The 15,450-nt window shown below is 39.2% G+C and overlaps 2 protein-coding genes across 2 annotated transcripts; both read left to right on the top strand.

Moving 5' to 3' along the window:
• The first annotated feature begins 9,393 nt into the window (after positions 1–9,393).
• LOC111157743 (olfactory receptor 8S1-like) lies at positions 9,394–10,326 on the top strand. Its single transcript, XM_022519379.1, has one exon. It carries the CDS (start codon positions 9,394–9,396, stop codon positions 10,324–10,326), a length of 933 nt encoding a protein of 310 aa, XP_022375087.1.
• Positions 10,327–14,140: 3,814 nt separating this feature from the next.
• On the top strand, positions 14,141–15,078 carry LOC111157978 (olfactory receptor 8S1-like). The gene is given in 2 exon segments (XM_022519750.1): positions 14,141–14,831; positions 14,834–15,078. Coding segments are annotated over 2 exon segments (936 nt in total).
• Positions 15,079–15,450: the final 372 nt, after the last annotated feature.

Below are 15,450 nucleotides of genomic sequence, written 5' to 3' on the forward strand. Positions count from 1 at the left end.
TAACTGGTGTAAGGTGGTATCTCAATGTGGTTTTGATCTGAATCTCCCTGATGGCTAATGATGAACATTTTTTCATGTGTCTGTTAGCCATTTGTATGTTTTCTTTGGAGAAGTGTCTGTTCATGTCTTCTGCCCATTTTTTGATGTGATTATCTGTTTTTTTGTGTGTTGTGTTTGAGGAATTCTTTATAGATCTTGGATATCAGTCATGTTTTATCCTTCATTGTACCTAACTTAATATTTGTATACATATAGGGTTTTTCTTAAAAATTTTGGGATACAACTTCTAATAGATCAAAATATACCCTAAATCTAGCACAGGGCTTTGTTCTAGTCTCCAGCCTGAGCAAATTCCTCCACTTTCTTTTTCTTTCGTTTCCCAACCAACTTGTCTTATCAACTCCTTTTTTAGAATTTTTTAAAAATTTTCATCTTTATAGTCATATTCCATCCCTTCATCGTGTTTACCCTTATTGTGTGTGTGTGTGTGTGTGTGTGTGTGTGTGTGTGTGTGTGTGTATATATATACATATATATATATATATATGTTTTTCTTTCTTTAAAATTTTGGGAGGTAATTTCTTCTAAGAGACCAAAATACACCCAAAATCAAGTGGGTAGTTCTGTTCTATTCACCAGTCTAATATATTTTTGTATATATTTAACTTTAAAAAAATTTTTTAACTTCTTTTTAACCCCTTTCTTCTCCCCATGATTTGGGGTCTCTTCTGATTTGGTTAACGCACATTTTTCTGGGGTCTTTACTGCCCTTTTAGTATTTTATTCTCTTGTTCATATATCCTTATCTGGATAAAATAACAAGGCAGAAAAACTCACCACAAAAAAAAAAAAGAAAAGAGAGAGATAAGGCAGTATCGAAGGCTAGGGACTTAATAATACAGACATTGGCAATATGTCAGATCTAGAGTTCAGGATGATAATTCTCAAGGTCCTAGCTGGGCTCAAAAAGGCATGGAAGATATTACAGAAATTCTGTCTGGAGAAATAAAAGCCCTCTCTGGAAAGCAAAAGAACTAAAATCTAACCAAGCTGAAATTTTAAAAAGCTATTAATGAGGTGCAATAAAAAATGGCGTCTCTTACTGCTAGGATAAATGCAACAGAAGAGAGAATTAGAGATATAGAAGATCAAATGATGGAGAATAAAGAAGCTGAGCAAAAGAGAGACAAACAACTACTGGACCATGAGGGGAGAATTCAAGAGATAAGTGATACCATAAGACAAAAAATATTAGAATAATTGGTATTCCAGAAGAAGAAGGGGGGGCAGAAGGTATAATGGAGTGAATTATTGTAGAGAATTTCCCTAATATGGCAAAGGGAACAAACATCAAAATCCAGGAGGTGCAGAGAATCCCCCTCAAAATCAGTAAGAATAGGTCCACACCCTGTCATCTAATAGTAAAACTTACAAGTCTTAGTGACAAAGAGAAAATTCTGAAAGCAGCCCAGGACAAAAAGTCTGTAACATACAATGGTAAAAATACTAGACTGGCAGCAGACTTATCCACAGAGACCTGGCAGGCCAGAAAGAACTGGCATGATATATTCAGAGCACTAAATGAGAAAAACATGCAGCCAAGAATACTATATCTGGGGCACCTGGGTGGCTCAGTGGGTTAAAGAATACTATATCCAGCTAGGCTATCACTGAAAATAGAAGGAGATATAAAAAGCTTCCAGGACAAAAAAAAAAAAAAAAAACAAAAAACAAAAAACAAAAGAATTTGTAGACACCAAACCAGCTCTACAGGAATTATTGAAAGGGGTTCTCTAAGCAAAGAGAGACCCTAAAAGTAGTAGACCAGAAAGGAACAAGGACAATATACAGTAACAGTCACCTTAAAGCAATACAATGGCACTAAATTCATAATGCTCAATAGTTACCCTGAATGTAAATGGGCTAAATGCCCACAATCAAAAGACACAGGGTATCAGGATGGATTAAAAAAACAAAACCCATCAATATGCTATCTACAAGGGACTCATTTTAGACCCAAAGACACCTCCAGATTTAAAGTGAGGGGATGGAAAACAATTTACCATGCTAATGGACATCAGAAGAAAGCAGGAGTGGCAATCCTTATATCAGATCAATTAGATTTTAAGCCAAAGACTATAATAAGAGATGAGGAAGGACACTATATCATACCCAAAGGGTCTGTCCAACAAGAAGATCTAACAATTTTAAATATCTATGCCCCTAACGTGTGAGCAGCCAACTATATAAAACTATTAATAAAAAAATCAAAGAAACACATGGACAGTAATACAATAATAGGAGGGGACTTTAACAACCCCCCTCACTGAAATGGACATATCATCCAAGCAAAAGATCAACAAGGAAATAAAGGCCTTAAATGACACACTGGACCAGATGGACATCACAGATATATTCAGAACATTCCATCCCAAAGCAACAGAATACACATTCTTCTCTAGTGCGCATGGAACATTCTCCAGAATAGATCACATCCTGGGTCACAAATCAGGTCTCAACTGGTATCAAAAGATTGGGATCATTCCCTGCATATTTTCAGACCACAATGATCTGAAGCTAGAACTCAATCACAAGAGGAAATTTGGAAAGAACCCAAATACATGGAGACTAAACAGCATCCTTCTAAAGAATGAATGGGTCAACCAGGAAATTAAAGAAGAATTGAAAAAATTCATGGAAACAAATGATAATGAAAACACAACGGTTCAAAATCTGTGGAACACAACAAAGGCAGTCCTGAGAGGAAAATATATAGCGGTACAAGCCTTTCTCAAGAAACAAGAAAGGTCTCAGGTACACAACCAAACCCTACACCTAAAGGAGCTGGAGAAAGAACAAGAAAGAAACCCTAAACCCAGCAGAAGAAGAGAAATCATAAAGATCAGAGAAGAAATCAATGAAATAGAAACCAAAAAAAAAAAAAAAATAGAACAAAACAAGAAAACAAGGAGCTGGTTCTTTGAAAGAATTAATAAGATCGATAAACCCCTGGCCAGACTTATCAAAAAGAAAAGAGAAAGGACCCAAATAAATAAAATCATGAATGAAAGAGGAGAGATCACATCTAACACCAAAGAAATACAGACAATTATAAGAACGTACTATGAGCAACTCTATGCCAACAAATTTGACAATCTGGAAGAAATGGATGCATTCCTAGAGACATATAAACTACCACAACTGAACCAGGAAGAAATAGAAAGCCTGAACAGACCCATAACCAGTAAGGAGATTGAAACAGTCATCAAAATTCTCCGAACAAACAAAAGCCCAGGGCCAGATGGCTTCCCGGGGGAATTCTACCAAACATTTAAAGAAGAACTAATTCCTATTCTCCTGAAACTGTTCCAAAAAATAGAAATGGAAGGAAAACTTCCAAACTCATTTTATGAGGCCAGCATCACCTTGATCCCCAAACCAGGCAAGGATCCCATCAAAAAAGAGAACTACAGACCAATATCCTTGATGAACACAGATGCAAAATTTCTCACCAAAATACTAGCCAATAGGATTCAACAGTACATTAAAGGATTATTCACCACGACCAAGTGGGATTTATTCCAGGGCTGCAAGGTTGGTTCAACATCTGCAAATCAATCAATGTGATAGAACACATTAATAAAAGAAAGAACAAGAACCATATGATACTCTGAATAGATGCTGAAAAAGCATTTGACAAAGTACAGCATCCCTTCCTGATCAAAACTCTTCAAAGTGTAGGGATAGAGGGCACATACCTCAATATCATCAAAGCCATCTATGAAAACCCCACCGCAAATATCATTCTCAATGGAGAAAAACTGAAAGCTTTTCCGCTAAGGTCAGGAACACGGCAGGGATGTCCGTTATCACCACTGCTATTCAACATAGTACTAGAAGTCCTAGCCTCAGCATCAGACAACAAAAGGAAATTAAAGGCATCCAGATCGGCAAAGAAGAAGTCAAACTATCACTCTTTGCAGATGATATGATACTATATGTGGAAAACCCAAAAGACTCCACTCCAAAACTGCTAGAACTTGTACAGGAATTCAGTAAAGTGTCAGGATATAAAATCAATGCACAGAAATCAGTCGCATTTCTCCACACCAACAACAAGACAGAAGAAAGAGAAATTAAGGAGTCAATCCCATTTACAATTGCACCCAAAACTATAAGATACCTAGGAATAAATCTAACCAAAGAGACTAAGAATCTATACACAGAAAACTATAAAGTACTCATGAAAGAAATTGAGGAAGACACAAAGAAATGGGAAAATGTTCCATGCTCCTGGATTGGAAGAATAAATATTGTGAAAATGTCTATGCTACCTAAAGCAATCTACACATTTAATGCAATTCCTATCAAAGTACCATCCATTTTTTTCAAAGAAATGGAACAAATAATCCTAAAATTTATATGGAACCAGAAAAGACCTCGAATAGCCAAAGCAATATTGAAAAAGAAAGCCAAAGTTGGTGGCATCACAATTCCGGACTTCAAGCTCTATTACAAAGCTGTCATCATCAAGACAGCATGGTACTGGCACAAAAACAGACACATAGATCAATGGAACAGAATAGAGAGCCCAGAAATAGACCCTCAACTCTATGGTCAACTAATCTTCGACAAAGCAGGAAAGAATGGAATTTTTTCCAATGGAAAAAAGACAGCCTCTTCAGTAAATGGTGTTGGGAAAATTGGACAGCCACATGCAGAAAATTGAAATTGGATCATTTCCTTATACCACACACGAAAATAGACTCCAAATGGATGAAGGATCTCAATGTGAGAAAGGAATCCATCAAAATCCTTGAGAAGAACACAGGCAGCAACCTCTTCGACCTCAGCCGCAGCAACATCTTCCTAGGAACATCGCCAAAGGCAAGGGAAGCAAGGGCAAAAATGAACTATTGGGATTTTATCAAGATCAAAAGCTTTTGCACAGCAAAGGAAACAGTTAACAAAACCAAAAGACAACTGACAGAATGGGAGAAGATATTTGCAAATGACATATCAGATAAAGGGCTAGTGTCCAAAATCTATAAAGAACTTAGCAAACTCAACACCCAAAGAACAAATAATCCAATCAAGAAATGGGCAGAGGACATGAACAGACATTTCTGCAAAGAAGACATCCAGATGGCCAACAGACACATGAAAAAGTGCTCCATATCACTCGGCATCAGGGAAATACAAATCAAAACCACAATGAGATACCACCTCACACCAGTCAGAATGGCTAAAATTACCAAGTCAGGAAATGACAGATGCTGGCGAGGATGCAGAGAAAGGGGAACCCTCCTACACTGTTGGTGAGAATGCAAGCTGGTGCAATCACTCTGGAAAACAGCATGGAGGTTCCTCAAAAAGTTGAAATAGGGCTACCCTATGACCCAGCAATTGCACTACTGGGTATTTACCCTAAAGATACAAACATAGTGATCCGAAGGGGCACATGAACCTGAATGTTTATGGCAGCAATGTCTACAATAGCCAAACTATGGAAAGAACCTAGATGTCCATCAACAGATGAATGGATAAAGAAGAGGTGGTATATATACACAATGGAATACTATGCAGCCATCAAAAGAAATGAAATCTTGCCATTTGTGACAACGTGGATGGAACTAGAGGGTATCATTCTTAGCGAAATAAGTCAATCGGAGAAAGACAACTATCATATGATCTCCTTGATATGAGGGAGTGGAGATGAAACATGGGGGGTTAAGGGGGTAGGAGAAGAATAAATGAAACAAGATGGGATTGGGAGGGAGACAAACCATAAGTGACTCTTAATCTCACAAAACAAACTGAGGTTTGATGGGGGGAGGGGGGTTGAGGGGAGTGGGGTTATGGGCATTGGGGAGGGTATGTGCTATGGTGAGTGCTGTGAAGTGTGTAAACCTGGCAATTCACAGACCTGTACCCCTGGGGATAAAAATACATCATATGTTTATAAAAAAATAAAAAATAAAAAAATAAAGATGAAAAATATATTTTTTAATTTCTAAAAAAGGAATTGATAAAGTAAGTTGGTTGGGAGAATAAAGAAAAAGAAAGTGGAGAGAGTCTGCTCGGGCTGGAGACTAGAACAAGCCCAGAGCTAGATTTAGGGTATATTTTGATCTATTAGAAGAAGTTGTACCCCAAATTTTTTTAGATGAAAAACCCCTATATGTGTACAAAAAATAAAGTTAGACACATGAAGGATAAAATATGACTATAATAATGAAGGTTCAAAAAGATTATTTTTTTAATGAAAGATATTGTTAAGATAAACTAGTTAAAAAACGTTAAAAGAGGAAAGGATAAAAGTTAAAAAAAATTTAGCAGAAGAAAAAAATAAAATTAAAAAATTAATTAACTGCAAGACTAAAGAATTATGGGGAGAAAGCCATGGATTCCATGCTTTGCTTTCTCCTCCTCTGCAATTCCGCTGTTCTCCATGGTAAGTGAACTTGGTCTTGGCTGGATTTCTTGTTGATCTTCCGGGGGAGTGGCCTGTTGTAGTGATTCTCAAGTGTCTTTGCCCAAGGTGGAATTGCACCGCCCTTACCAGGGGCCAGGCTAAGTAATCCACTCCGGTTCTCTTTCGGAAGCTTTTGTTCCCTGAATGCTTTCCGTAGAGTTCCAGAGGACAGGAATGAAAATGGCAGCTTCCCAATCTCCCACCCAGGGGAGCCGAGATCTCGGGGCCCCACTCTTCAGTGCACCCTCAGAGAAAAGTGCTCATTCACTCTCGTCTCCCTGGCCTCTGGCCGCATTCCGAGCTCACCCAGCCTGTGACCAAGCGTCTCTGTCTCCGGCACACAGCTCCACCTGGAGTCTCCAAACCCCGCAGATCCCTGAGCTCTTCCAGGGTGTGTCTCCCCAGATCTTGTGGGGAACCCACTCACAGAGCAGTGGCCTGTGCCATGGATTATGGTTCAAAGTATCCCTGAGTTGAGAGCTCACTCCTCGGCTCTGTCTCCTTAGCCAGCTTCCTCGCTCTAATACCTGCGAATTCTGTGACACTCAGACACCCCCAATCCTTCTGTGTCTCTGCGGGATCTGGGGCCACGCTGACCCTGCATGGGCTTCACCCCAGTTTAGCCTCTGGAGTGATGTCCCTCAGTGGAGCAGACTCTTAAAAGTTCTGATTTTGTGCTCCGTTGCTCCGCCGCTTGCCCAGAGCCGGCCCCTCCCCCTGTGGTCTATCTTCCCGATGTTTTGGATTCACTTCTCCGCCAGTCCTACCTTTCAGAAAGTGGTCGATTTTCTGTTTCTAGAGTTGTTGCTCTTCTCTTCAATCTCCTGTTGGATTTGTAGGTGCTCACAGTGGTTTGATAAGCTATCTAGCTGATCTCCTGCTACCTGATGTCATCTCAGCCTGCTACTTCTCCACCATTTGACTCCTCCCTCAAATATCAAGATTTCTTTTTTTTCTGATGGCTAAGTAATATTCCATTATGTATATATAAAATCTCACATCCTTTTTTTTTTGGAAGTAGGCTCCACTCTGGGCCTATTTTATGAACTTAACCATGTTTGAGGGTGTAGAACTACATTTTCTGGTGCATTCATCTTCTTTGAAACTGGATTTAAATCACACTCCTATAGCCTTCTTGGGCATCAGATTGTCTTACTAGACAGAATTTATAGGTAATCAGGATTTGGGTTCTAGGAAGGGCTTTGCTTCTGGCATCATGGATGAAGAATTGATAAGTAAGGACTCAGGAGTCACTCTTATGGGTAAATAAGTCTGGGCTAGACCTTGCGTTATCAGCCACAATTATACAAAACCAGGAATCAGGCTAGGGCACCATGGAGAATCCTGAAAGTTGCTTAAAGGATAGGCTCTAGGCCCTAGGCCATAGATAACATTGTTTAACTATACTCCCTGATGTTATAAACTAGATACAGAGTCTTAGAAAAAAGTGGAACAATATATGGGCTTGAAAATGGGAATTGGAACTTAGACTCTGAGGAAGTATTTAAGGATCAAGATTAGAGAGGTACACAACTATGATATATACAGGACAGAATATTTATAAGCAGCACTTCCAGACTGAAGAAAGAAAGGTAAGATCTACTGCCTTGAGGCAGGGGTCAGAAACAACTGATGATTTCGACAACATAGGAGCCCTATCAAGCACAAGCTGTCACAGAACTGAGAGGATAAGTTCCCTATCTTCTTCTCTTACACTCTCCCTGTCCTACCCTGTCTAAAGGAATTGTTCAGAGTGTGTTGTTCTGCAGAGGGTCTCCTTTCCTAGTTGTTCCTTTGGGCACTGGCATGATTTCCATTCACATACTTTGTTTCCTTCTTTTTCCAGAGTTCTCTGCCCAACTGAGATATGCAGCTATCCCAGATAATAATGTAAGTGCAAGTACCATACACCTAGAGTCCCTAATACTTCTTGTCTCATTTATGGCAGCTCTTCTTTTTGAAAACAGTCACAATACCCTCCCTTCTGAGTGAAATTGCCCTTGAGATTATAAAATAATTAAGCTTTGGAAGGGAACCATACCAAAATGATTTCAAAATGTCAGTGTTAAGCAACCTTAGTGATCTCTGCATGATTTTCTTACACCTCCTTTAGGCCTTTAGGAAACAACAAGTTCAGTGATTGTTGCAGCAAAAACTTAATTCCTGATAGTGCAACATCCTCTAAGAGTGATTTACTATCTGACTTCTGCCTACAGTTGTAGCCCATGGTAATGACACTGGTAAAAATAATAGATGAGCTTTCTGTGTAGATATTTTTCCAAATACTTTACATATCATATTTATCCTTGCAAAAACTGTATAAGATTGGTACTGTTATGACCTCACATTACAGACAGGAAAACTGAGGTCCAGAACAGTTAAGTCATTTGTACAAGGTCTCACAGTTAATTAACAGTAGAGCTGGGATGAACTGGGCTGATGCTTAACTGTGACTACCTATGCTGCTCACTCATACTCTAGGGTTCGGCTATGAAGAACTATTCAGTTTCCTAATTCTTGACCTTTGAGCACACTTTTCTCTCAATTTACACTTCTCTTTAGAGGAAGTTTCATTTTATTAAAATCTTGGTCCACATACCTCAGTATTAACTCATTACTGAATCTTCCAAAATTGATCTTTAGAACTGCCATTGCACCATCACCATGGTTTCTAATTGCCTGTCTTTACATACATATCTCACTAAAGTAGGATCTTTAACAAAAGAGACCATGCCTTTTCCCCATTACCTTTAAAGTGAGTGACATAAAACTATGGCCTAGTGTAGAAGTCAAATATTTATTTGCTGATTAATAGTGATAATAAGAGTGTATCGATGCCAGGTAAAATCTGACTGGAGGATGGAAGAAACTTCACTGCCATGATTTTTCATGTAATTTTTAGGAAACAGCCTTCATAAATGGCCTTGGGGAACCACAGCACCATCACTGAATTCCTCCTTCTTGGGCTGTCTACAAACCCCCAGGTCCAGACTCTGCTCTTTGTGCTGTTCCTGTACATTTACCTCCTGACCATCTTGGGGAACCTGATGGTGCTGCTGGTGATCAGGGCTGACTCTCACCTCCACACACCCATGTACTTTTTCCTCAGTCACCTCTCTTTCCTAGATCTTTGTTTATCTTCAGTTACTGTGCCCAGGATGCTGAGAGACCTCCTATCAGAGATAAAAACCATCTCAGTAAGGGGTTGCCTGGCTCAAAGTTTCTTTGTGTTTATCACTGCAGGGACTGAGGGCTTTCTTCTCTCAGTGATGGCCTATGACCGCTACGCCGCCATCTGCCACCCTCTGCTCTATGGACAGATGATGAGGAAAGAGTTTTGTGTGCAACTTGTGTTGGGCTCATGGGGCTTGGGTTTTTTTAATGCACTTATCAACATCCTCCTAGCTACCAACATGGACTTCTGTGAGAGCCATATCATTAGCCACTACAGCTGTGAGGTACCCTCCCTCTTTCCCCTGTCTTTTTCTGATATCTCCATCAACCTCATAGTGCTGTTCTGCTCCACCCTACTTCATGGGTTTGGGACCTTATTTCCAATCATCTTATCCTATGCCTGCATTGTCTCTACCATCCTGTGCATCAGCTCCACCTCAGGGAGAAAGAAGGCCTTCTCTACCTGCTCCTCTCACCTTATGGCAGTGATCTTCTTTTATTGCTCAGGGTTTCTCCGCTATCTCATGCCAACCTCAGGATCCCCCCTAGAGCTGATCTTCTCTGTGCAATATAGTGTGATCACCCCCATGCTGAATCCTCTCATTTACAGCCTCAAGAACAAGGAGGTGAAGGCAGCTGTGAGGACACTGGGAACTTATTTGCCATGCTCCAGGTGAAAAAAGAGATGCTAGAGGATAATAGGAAATTAGGATAATATGACACTAGCCACACATTGTGTAAGTTGACTTTAATAAAAACTTTCTAGGTCTATATTATGTCAGATGTTATGAGATAAGCAAGCAGTGCAAAAGAAAGAACATAGAGGTATTAGAAAGTTGTTACTTTAGTCTAAATAGAAGGAAACATGGGTTAAATAAGTGTCTCAGTTCAGAAAATGTGGTCATTAAAGTGTTGATTCATCATTCTCATGTACTCCCCAAATATTTACTTTGATCTTCTTATTAGTAAAATATGTATATGTTCAGTTATTATTAGTAATTTAGTTTAGGAAAAGGCAATGAAAGCCATACTTTACTCTTAAGTGAAGATTCTGGGTGGTTGAGTAAAAATAGTAATAGACTTCAGCTAAGTGGAAGGAGAGTAACAAACTTCAACTGGGTGGTCCTTGGATATAGGCAAAAGGAACTGAGGATGCTGAAGAAGTGAGTTCATATATTGGGCCAGTGGACAGACACAAAAAACTTCCCAAATCCTGTTGTTTCTTTCTATAATCTTTCTATGGAACCCTTACATATGCTCATTCATATATGTATAATTTCTTGCATATGTGTGTGAATAAATGTTATGATCATAACAATAACTAAAAATACTTTAAAATACATATAGATTAACAAAGAAAGCAAACATTCTTTTAAAAAAAGTCTTCTTGATTATTCTAAACATCCTTGAATTGTGTTTTCTTGCTTATTTATTTGATAAGTAACAGTGGGGGAAAATATGATGCCAGAACAGACTAGTTTGACTGAAAACCTAATAGTTCACTGTAAATAAATAAATGAAAATTTTGACTTGTGTAACAGTCTATTTGTGCTTAAGACTATTTGTACTTAAGACTATAATATGTTTATCTGTAATTAAGACTATAATAAACTTTTACACAAATGGGAATATTAAAGTATAACAGGGTGCAGTATCAGACTCTAAATACATACAGAAAGCAAAGGGATTTGAATAGACAGTTTAGGCAAAGAATTGTGCTTGTTAACCTTTTTAGCCTTTTACTTTTTTGATAATAAATCACTTTTACACATCAAATTTGACCAGACTTGATTTTGCCTGAGAAATCCCAAAGGGAAGACATAGCCCTTAGAGTATCATTTGAAAACTACTCTTTTCCTGCTTGGGAAGCCAGGCAAATGCCCCTTTGGCCAGTCTACTTTCAACTCCCCCTAGACTCAGAAGAGTTTAGAATTAATGATTAAGGGTCATTGCATCACTCAGATGTTCCAAAGACCATACCTAAGAGATCCCCACTCATCCTTATAAAAATCAGTGTTGAAAAAACTTTTTTACTACTAAGTGTAACTTCAGGTTAAGACCATAGAATATAAAAGCTGTTGCCCTCACCATGCCCTGGCCTGCCAAGGGCAAGGAATCAAGCCAACCAGTTGCCTAAATACAGCTGTTCTGTGAACTCGTTAAACCTGAATAATGTTTTGTTTAACTGAGACATAAAGTTAGAAAAAAGAAAAACTAAGATTATGTGAGACTCTGAAAAAAAAGCACAATATCAATTTCACAATATCAATTTATTACTGTATAATTCAGTAAAGTGTTTCATCATCAAAAGGATTTTATAAATTTTATCATGGCACCAGATGTAGAAGCTACATTCTCCAGGTCATCTTCCTTCTCACTAAATGGGACTAAATAAAAGTCCTGCAGCCAAATTGCAGAGAAGACTGGCTTATTGAATGGGATATACAGGTAATGTGCATTTGGAGTGTGGGAAGGATTTTGAGGCTGGATTTATGACTAAGGAGTTAACAAGTAAGGAATAAGACCTTTCCCTTGGCTGAGCTCAGGACTTACTGGGAATGGTCAGGATAAGGAACTGGCTGGCTACCCTAATAAGTCCTATGGATGACCCAAGTTCAGACTAGAGGGTATAAGGCCAAAGCTGGAAGTCATTGGTAAATACTCAATGTTCAAGCAAATAGAGCATTGTTGTAATCTAGACATAGAGACTCTGAGAAATAGAGGGAGGGACATGAGCACATCTGGCCATGAAGGAGAAATCTGGAGTATGAAGATTAGGACTGTGTTTCAGGATGAAAGTCATAAAGTTACTCTAACTATCTCTATGACAGAGGAATATAAAGGATTGGATATTCTACTCCTGTTTTAAACAGGCCCCTGAGTATGAGCAGAGAAAAGTTGGTGAGAGGAGTCTTCCTCCTGTGGCAGGGAATAACAGCAATGGGTGTTTCCAACAGAAACTAGTCCTACAGGATAAATGCCCCAAGTTTTTTTCCTATACTGCCTGGGAGAGAGATCCAGAATGCTTAGTACTGGACAGAGTCCTCTCTCCTCGCTGCTGCTCTAGCCAGGATACCCATTCAAGTATTCCCTGGCATTAAACCCTTTCAAGCTTTCCTCTTGCTTACTTTTCTTTTTTCCTTTTTAAAGATTTCATTTATTTATTTTAGAGAGAACGAGTAAGAGAGAGCATACAAGGTGAGGGACGGAGGGAGAAGCAGACTCCCCACTGGGCAGGGAGCCCTATGTAGGGCTTGATCCCAGGACTCAGGGATCATGACCTGAGCTGAAGGCAGACATTTAACTGACTGAGCCACTCAAGTGCTCCCTCTTTCTAACTTTTCTAGAGTTTTCAGCCTGTTCTGGGATACACATCCATCCTAGTAATGCTCTTCAGGTGGGCCTGAGGGTCTACACTGAGTCCCAACCACTTTCTCTCCCCCTTATCATCATTTCTGCAGTCCTGCAGCTATGCCTATTAGTGGCAATCACATACCCACCTCTCTAACTGCAAAGTGAAGATAGACTCAACACCAAAATAATTCTAAATTTCTAACATGCCTACCAGCAGAGGTGATGAGCAGAGGAGGAAAGTTACTGGTAATGGTTTCAAACGACTTCTTACACATCTCTTGATAAAGGCATGTGAAGTAATATCAGTGACAGCAACATCAGCAGTAACAGCTTTGGTTTTCGAAAGTGCTTTACTGATGTGAGAATATATGACATTTGCCTAGACTTAAAAATCTCAAATAATAGGAAGGAGGAGGAGGAGAGATGGTAGAGGCATTATTAAGTTAGAAGTAGGTGCTTTTGAAGAGCTTTACATATAATTTCATATTTAATCCTAAAAACCCTCTGTGGTACTGTTACTATCTGCCTTTAATGTGCAAGGATATTGAGGTAAAGAGCTTTATGTATCTTGTGTGAAGTGATAGCTTATTAGGATTTGAGGATTTGAACCTAGTTTAATATAGAAACCCACATGGTTAGCCACTGTTCTCTGATGCCCACTTATTCCCTAGGCATCAGCTTTTCAAAACTACATATGTTTTAACAGCCTATGGGCTGCACTCTTTCTAGTACTGAGCCTTTGGGTGCTTTTTTATTCAAACTAAATATGTGTCAGAAACACATTTCCAAGAGCAATCATACACTTTCTTAAAAAGTTTTGTCAAATTCGCTCAATTTACTATCATTATTGACCCTCATTAAATCACAGTTTATGCTGCCATTGCATTAGTTACAGTATACATTCTCTCTTCATATCTATATTCTTCAACAGACAATATTAAGAAGAGGGGCCATATTTTAATCATATTTTTTTTAAGTGGTTGACACAAAACCCAGGTAATAATAGAAAGCAAAATTGTTTACTGGATAACAGTGATATGAAAAGAGAACCAATGCAATCAGAAAGTTCCTTGGGGGAATAAAAGACCTTTGGCTCCTATGCTTTTTTATATTACTTCTAGGAGAAGGCCTTTGTAAATGGACTTGGGGAACTACAGCACAATCACAGAGTTTATTCTCCTCAGGCTCTCTGCCAACCCCCACATCCAGGCTGCACTCTTTGTGCTCTTCCTGGGGATTTACTTGCTGACTATCATGGGGAACCTGATGCTGCTGCTGGTGATAAGGGCTGATTTCCACCTCCACACCCCCATGTACTTCTTCCTGAGTCACCTTTCTTTTGTTGATATCTGCTTCTCTTCGGTCACTGTACCCAAGATGCTGGAGAACCTTCTGTCTCAGAAGAAAACAATATCAGTAGAGGGCTGCCTCACTCAAGTCTTCTTTGTGTTTGTTGCTGCAGGAACTGAAGCCTGTCTGCTTTCTGTAATGGCCTATGACTGCTATGCTGCCATCTGCCACCCTCTGCTCTATGGACAGATCATGAGTAAACAACTGTATATGCAGCTTGTGTGGGGCTCTTGGGGACTGGGCTTTCTGGATGCATTCATCAACATCTTCCTAGCTATGAAGATGATCTTCTGCAAGGCCCAAATCATCCCCTACTTCAGCTGTGAAATGCCCTTTCTCCTCTCACTGTCTTGTTCTGATATCTCCAGAAACCTCATTGCCTTGCTCTGCTCCACTCTTCTGTATGGGCTAGGAACCTTCCTTTTGGTCTTCTTATCCTATGCCCGTATTATCACCACCATCCTGAGCATTAGCTCTACACAGGCAGAAGCAAGGCCTTCTCCACCTGCTCCTCCCACCTCACTGCAGTGATACTTTACTATGGTTCAGGTTTGCTCCACAATCTCATGCCAAATTCAGGTTCCCCACTTGAGCTGATCTTTCCTGTGCAGTATACTGTAGTCACTCCCATGCTGAATCCTCTCATCTATAGCCTGAAGAACAAGGAAGTGAAGGCAGCTCTGACAAGAACTTTGGAAAAGTATTTGCAACATATCAGGTGCTGAAATGAAAACAGAAAATGGTGGAGAACTGGAATATATCTGCATACAATAGGACATTCAGTGAGTTTACAATAGTAAGGTATGCTTACCATGTCAGATGCTGCAACATAAATTAGAAGTCCATTAGAAAATGACAGAAAGTAATAATAGGAAGAATGGTTCAATTCCTTTTCAAGGCAAACAAATTATGAAATAACCACCTTAATCTAGAGAGTTTTGTTATTCATATTTGTTCATTTTTCTCATTTCAGAACATTAACCTTAGGCTAATTAATCTTAGGCTTTCATTTTGTAAAATCACTAGTTTCACTAATCTATCATTACTTTTATTGACTTTTGGGAATACACTTTTGAGAAGAAGGTAGGGTCCTGGAT

Source organism: Enhydra lutris, unplaced genomic scaffold, assembly GCF_002288905.1.
Source record: "Enhydra lutris kenyoni isolate GAN:26980312 unplaced genomic scaffold, ASM228890v2 scaffoldscaffold56, whole genome shotgun sequence".
Classification (NCBI taxonomy): Eukaryota; Metazoa; Chordata; class Mammalia; order Carnivora; family Mustelidae; genus Enhydra; species Enhydra lutris.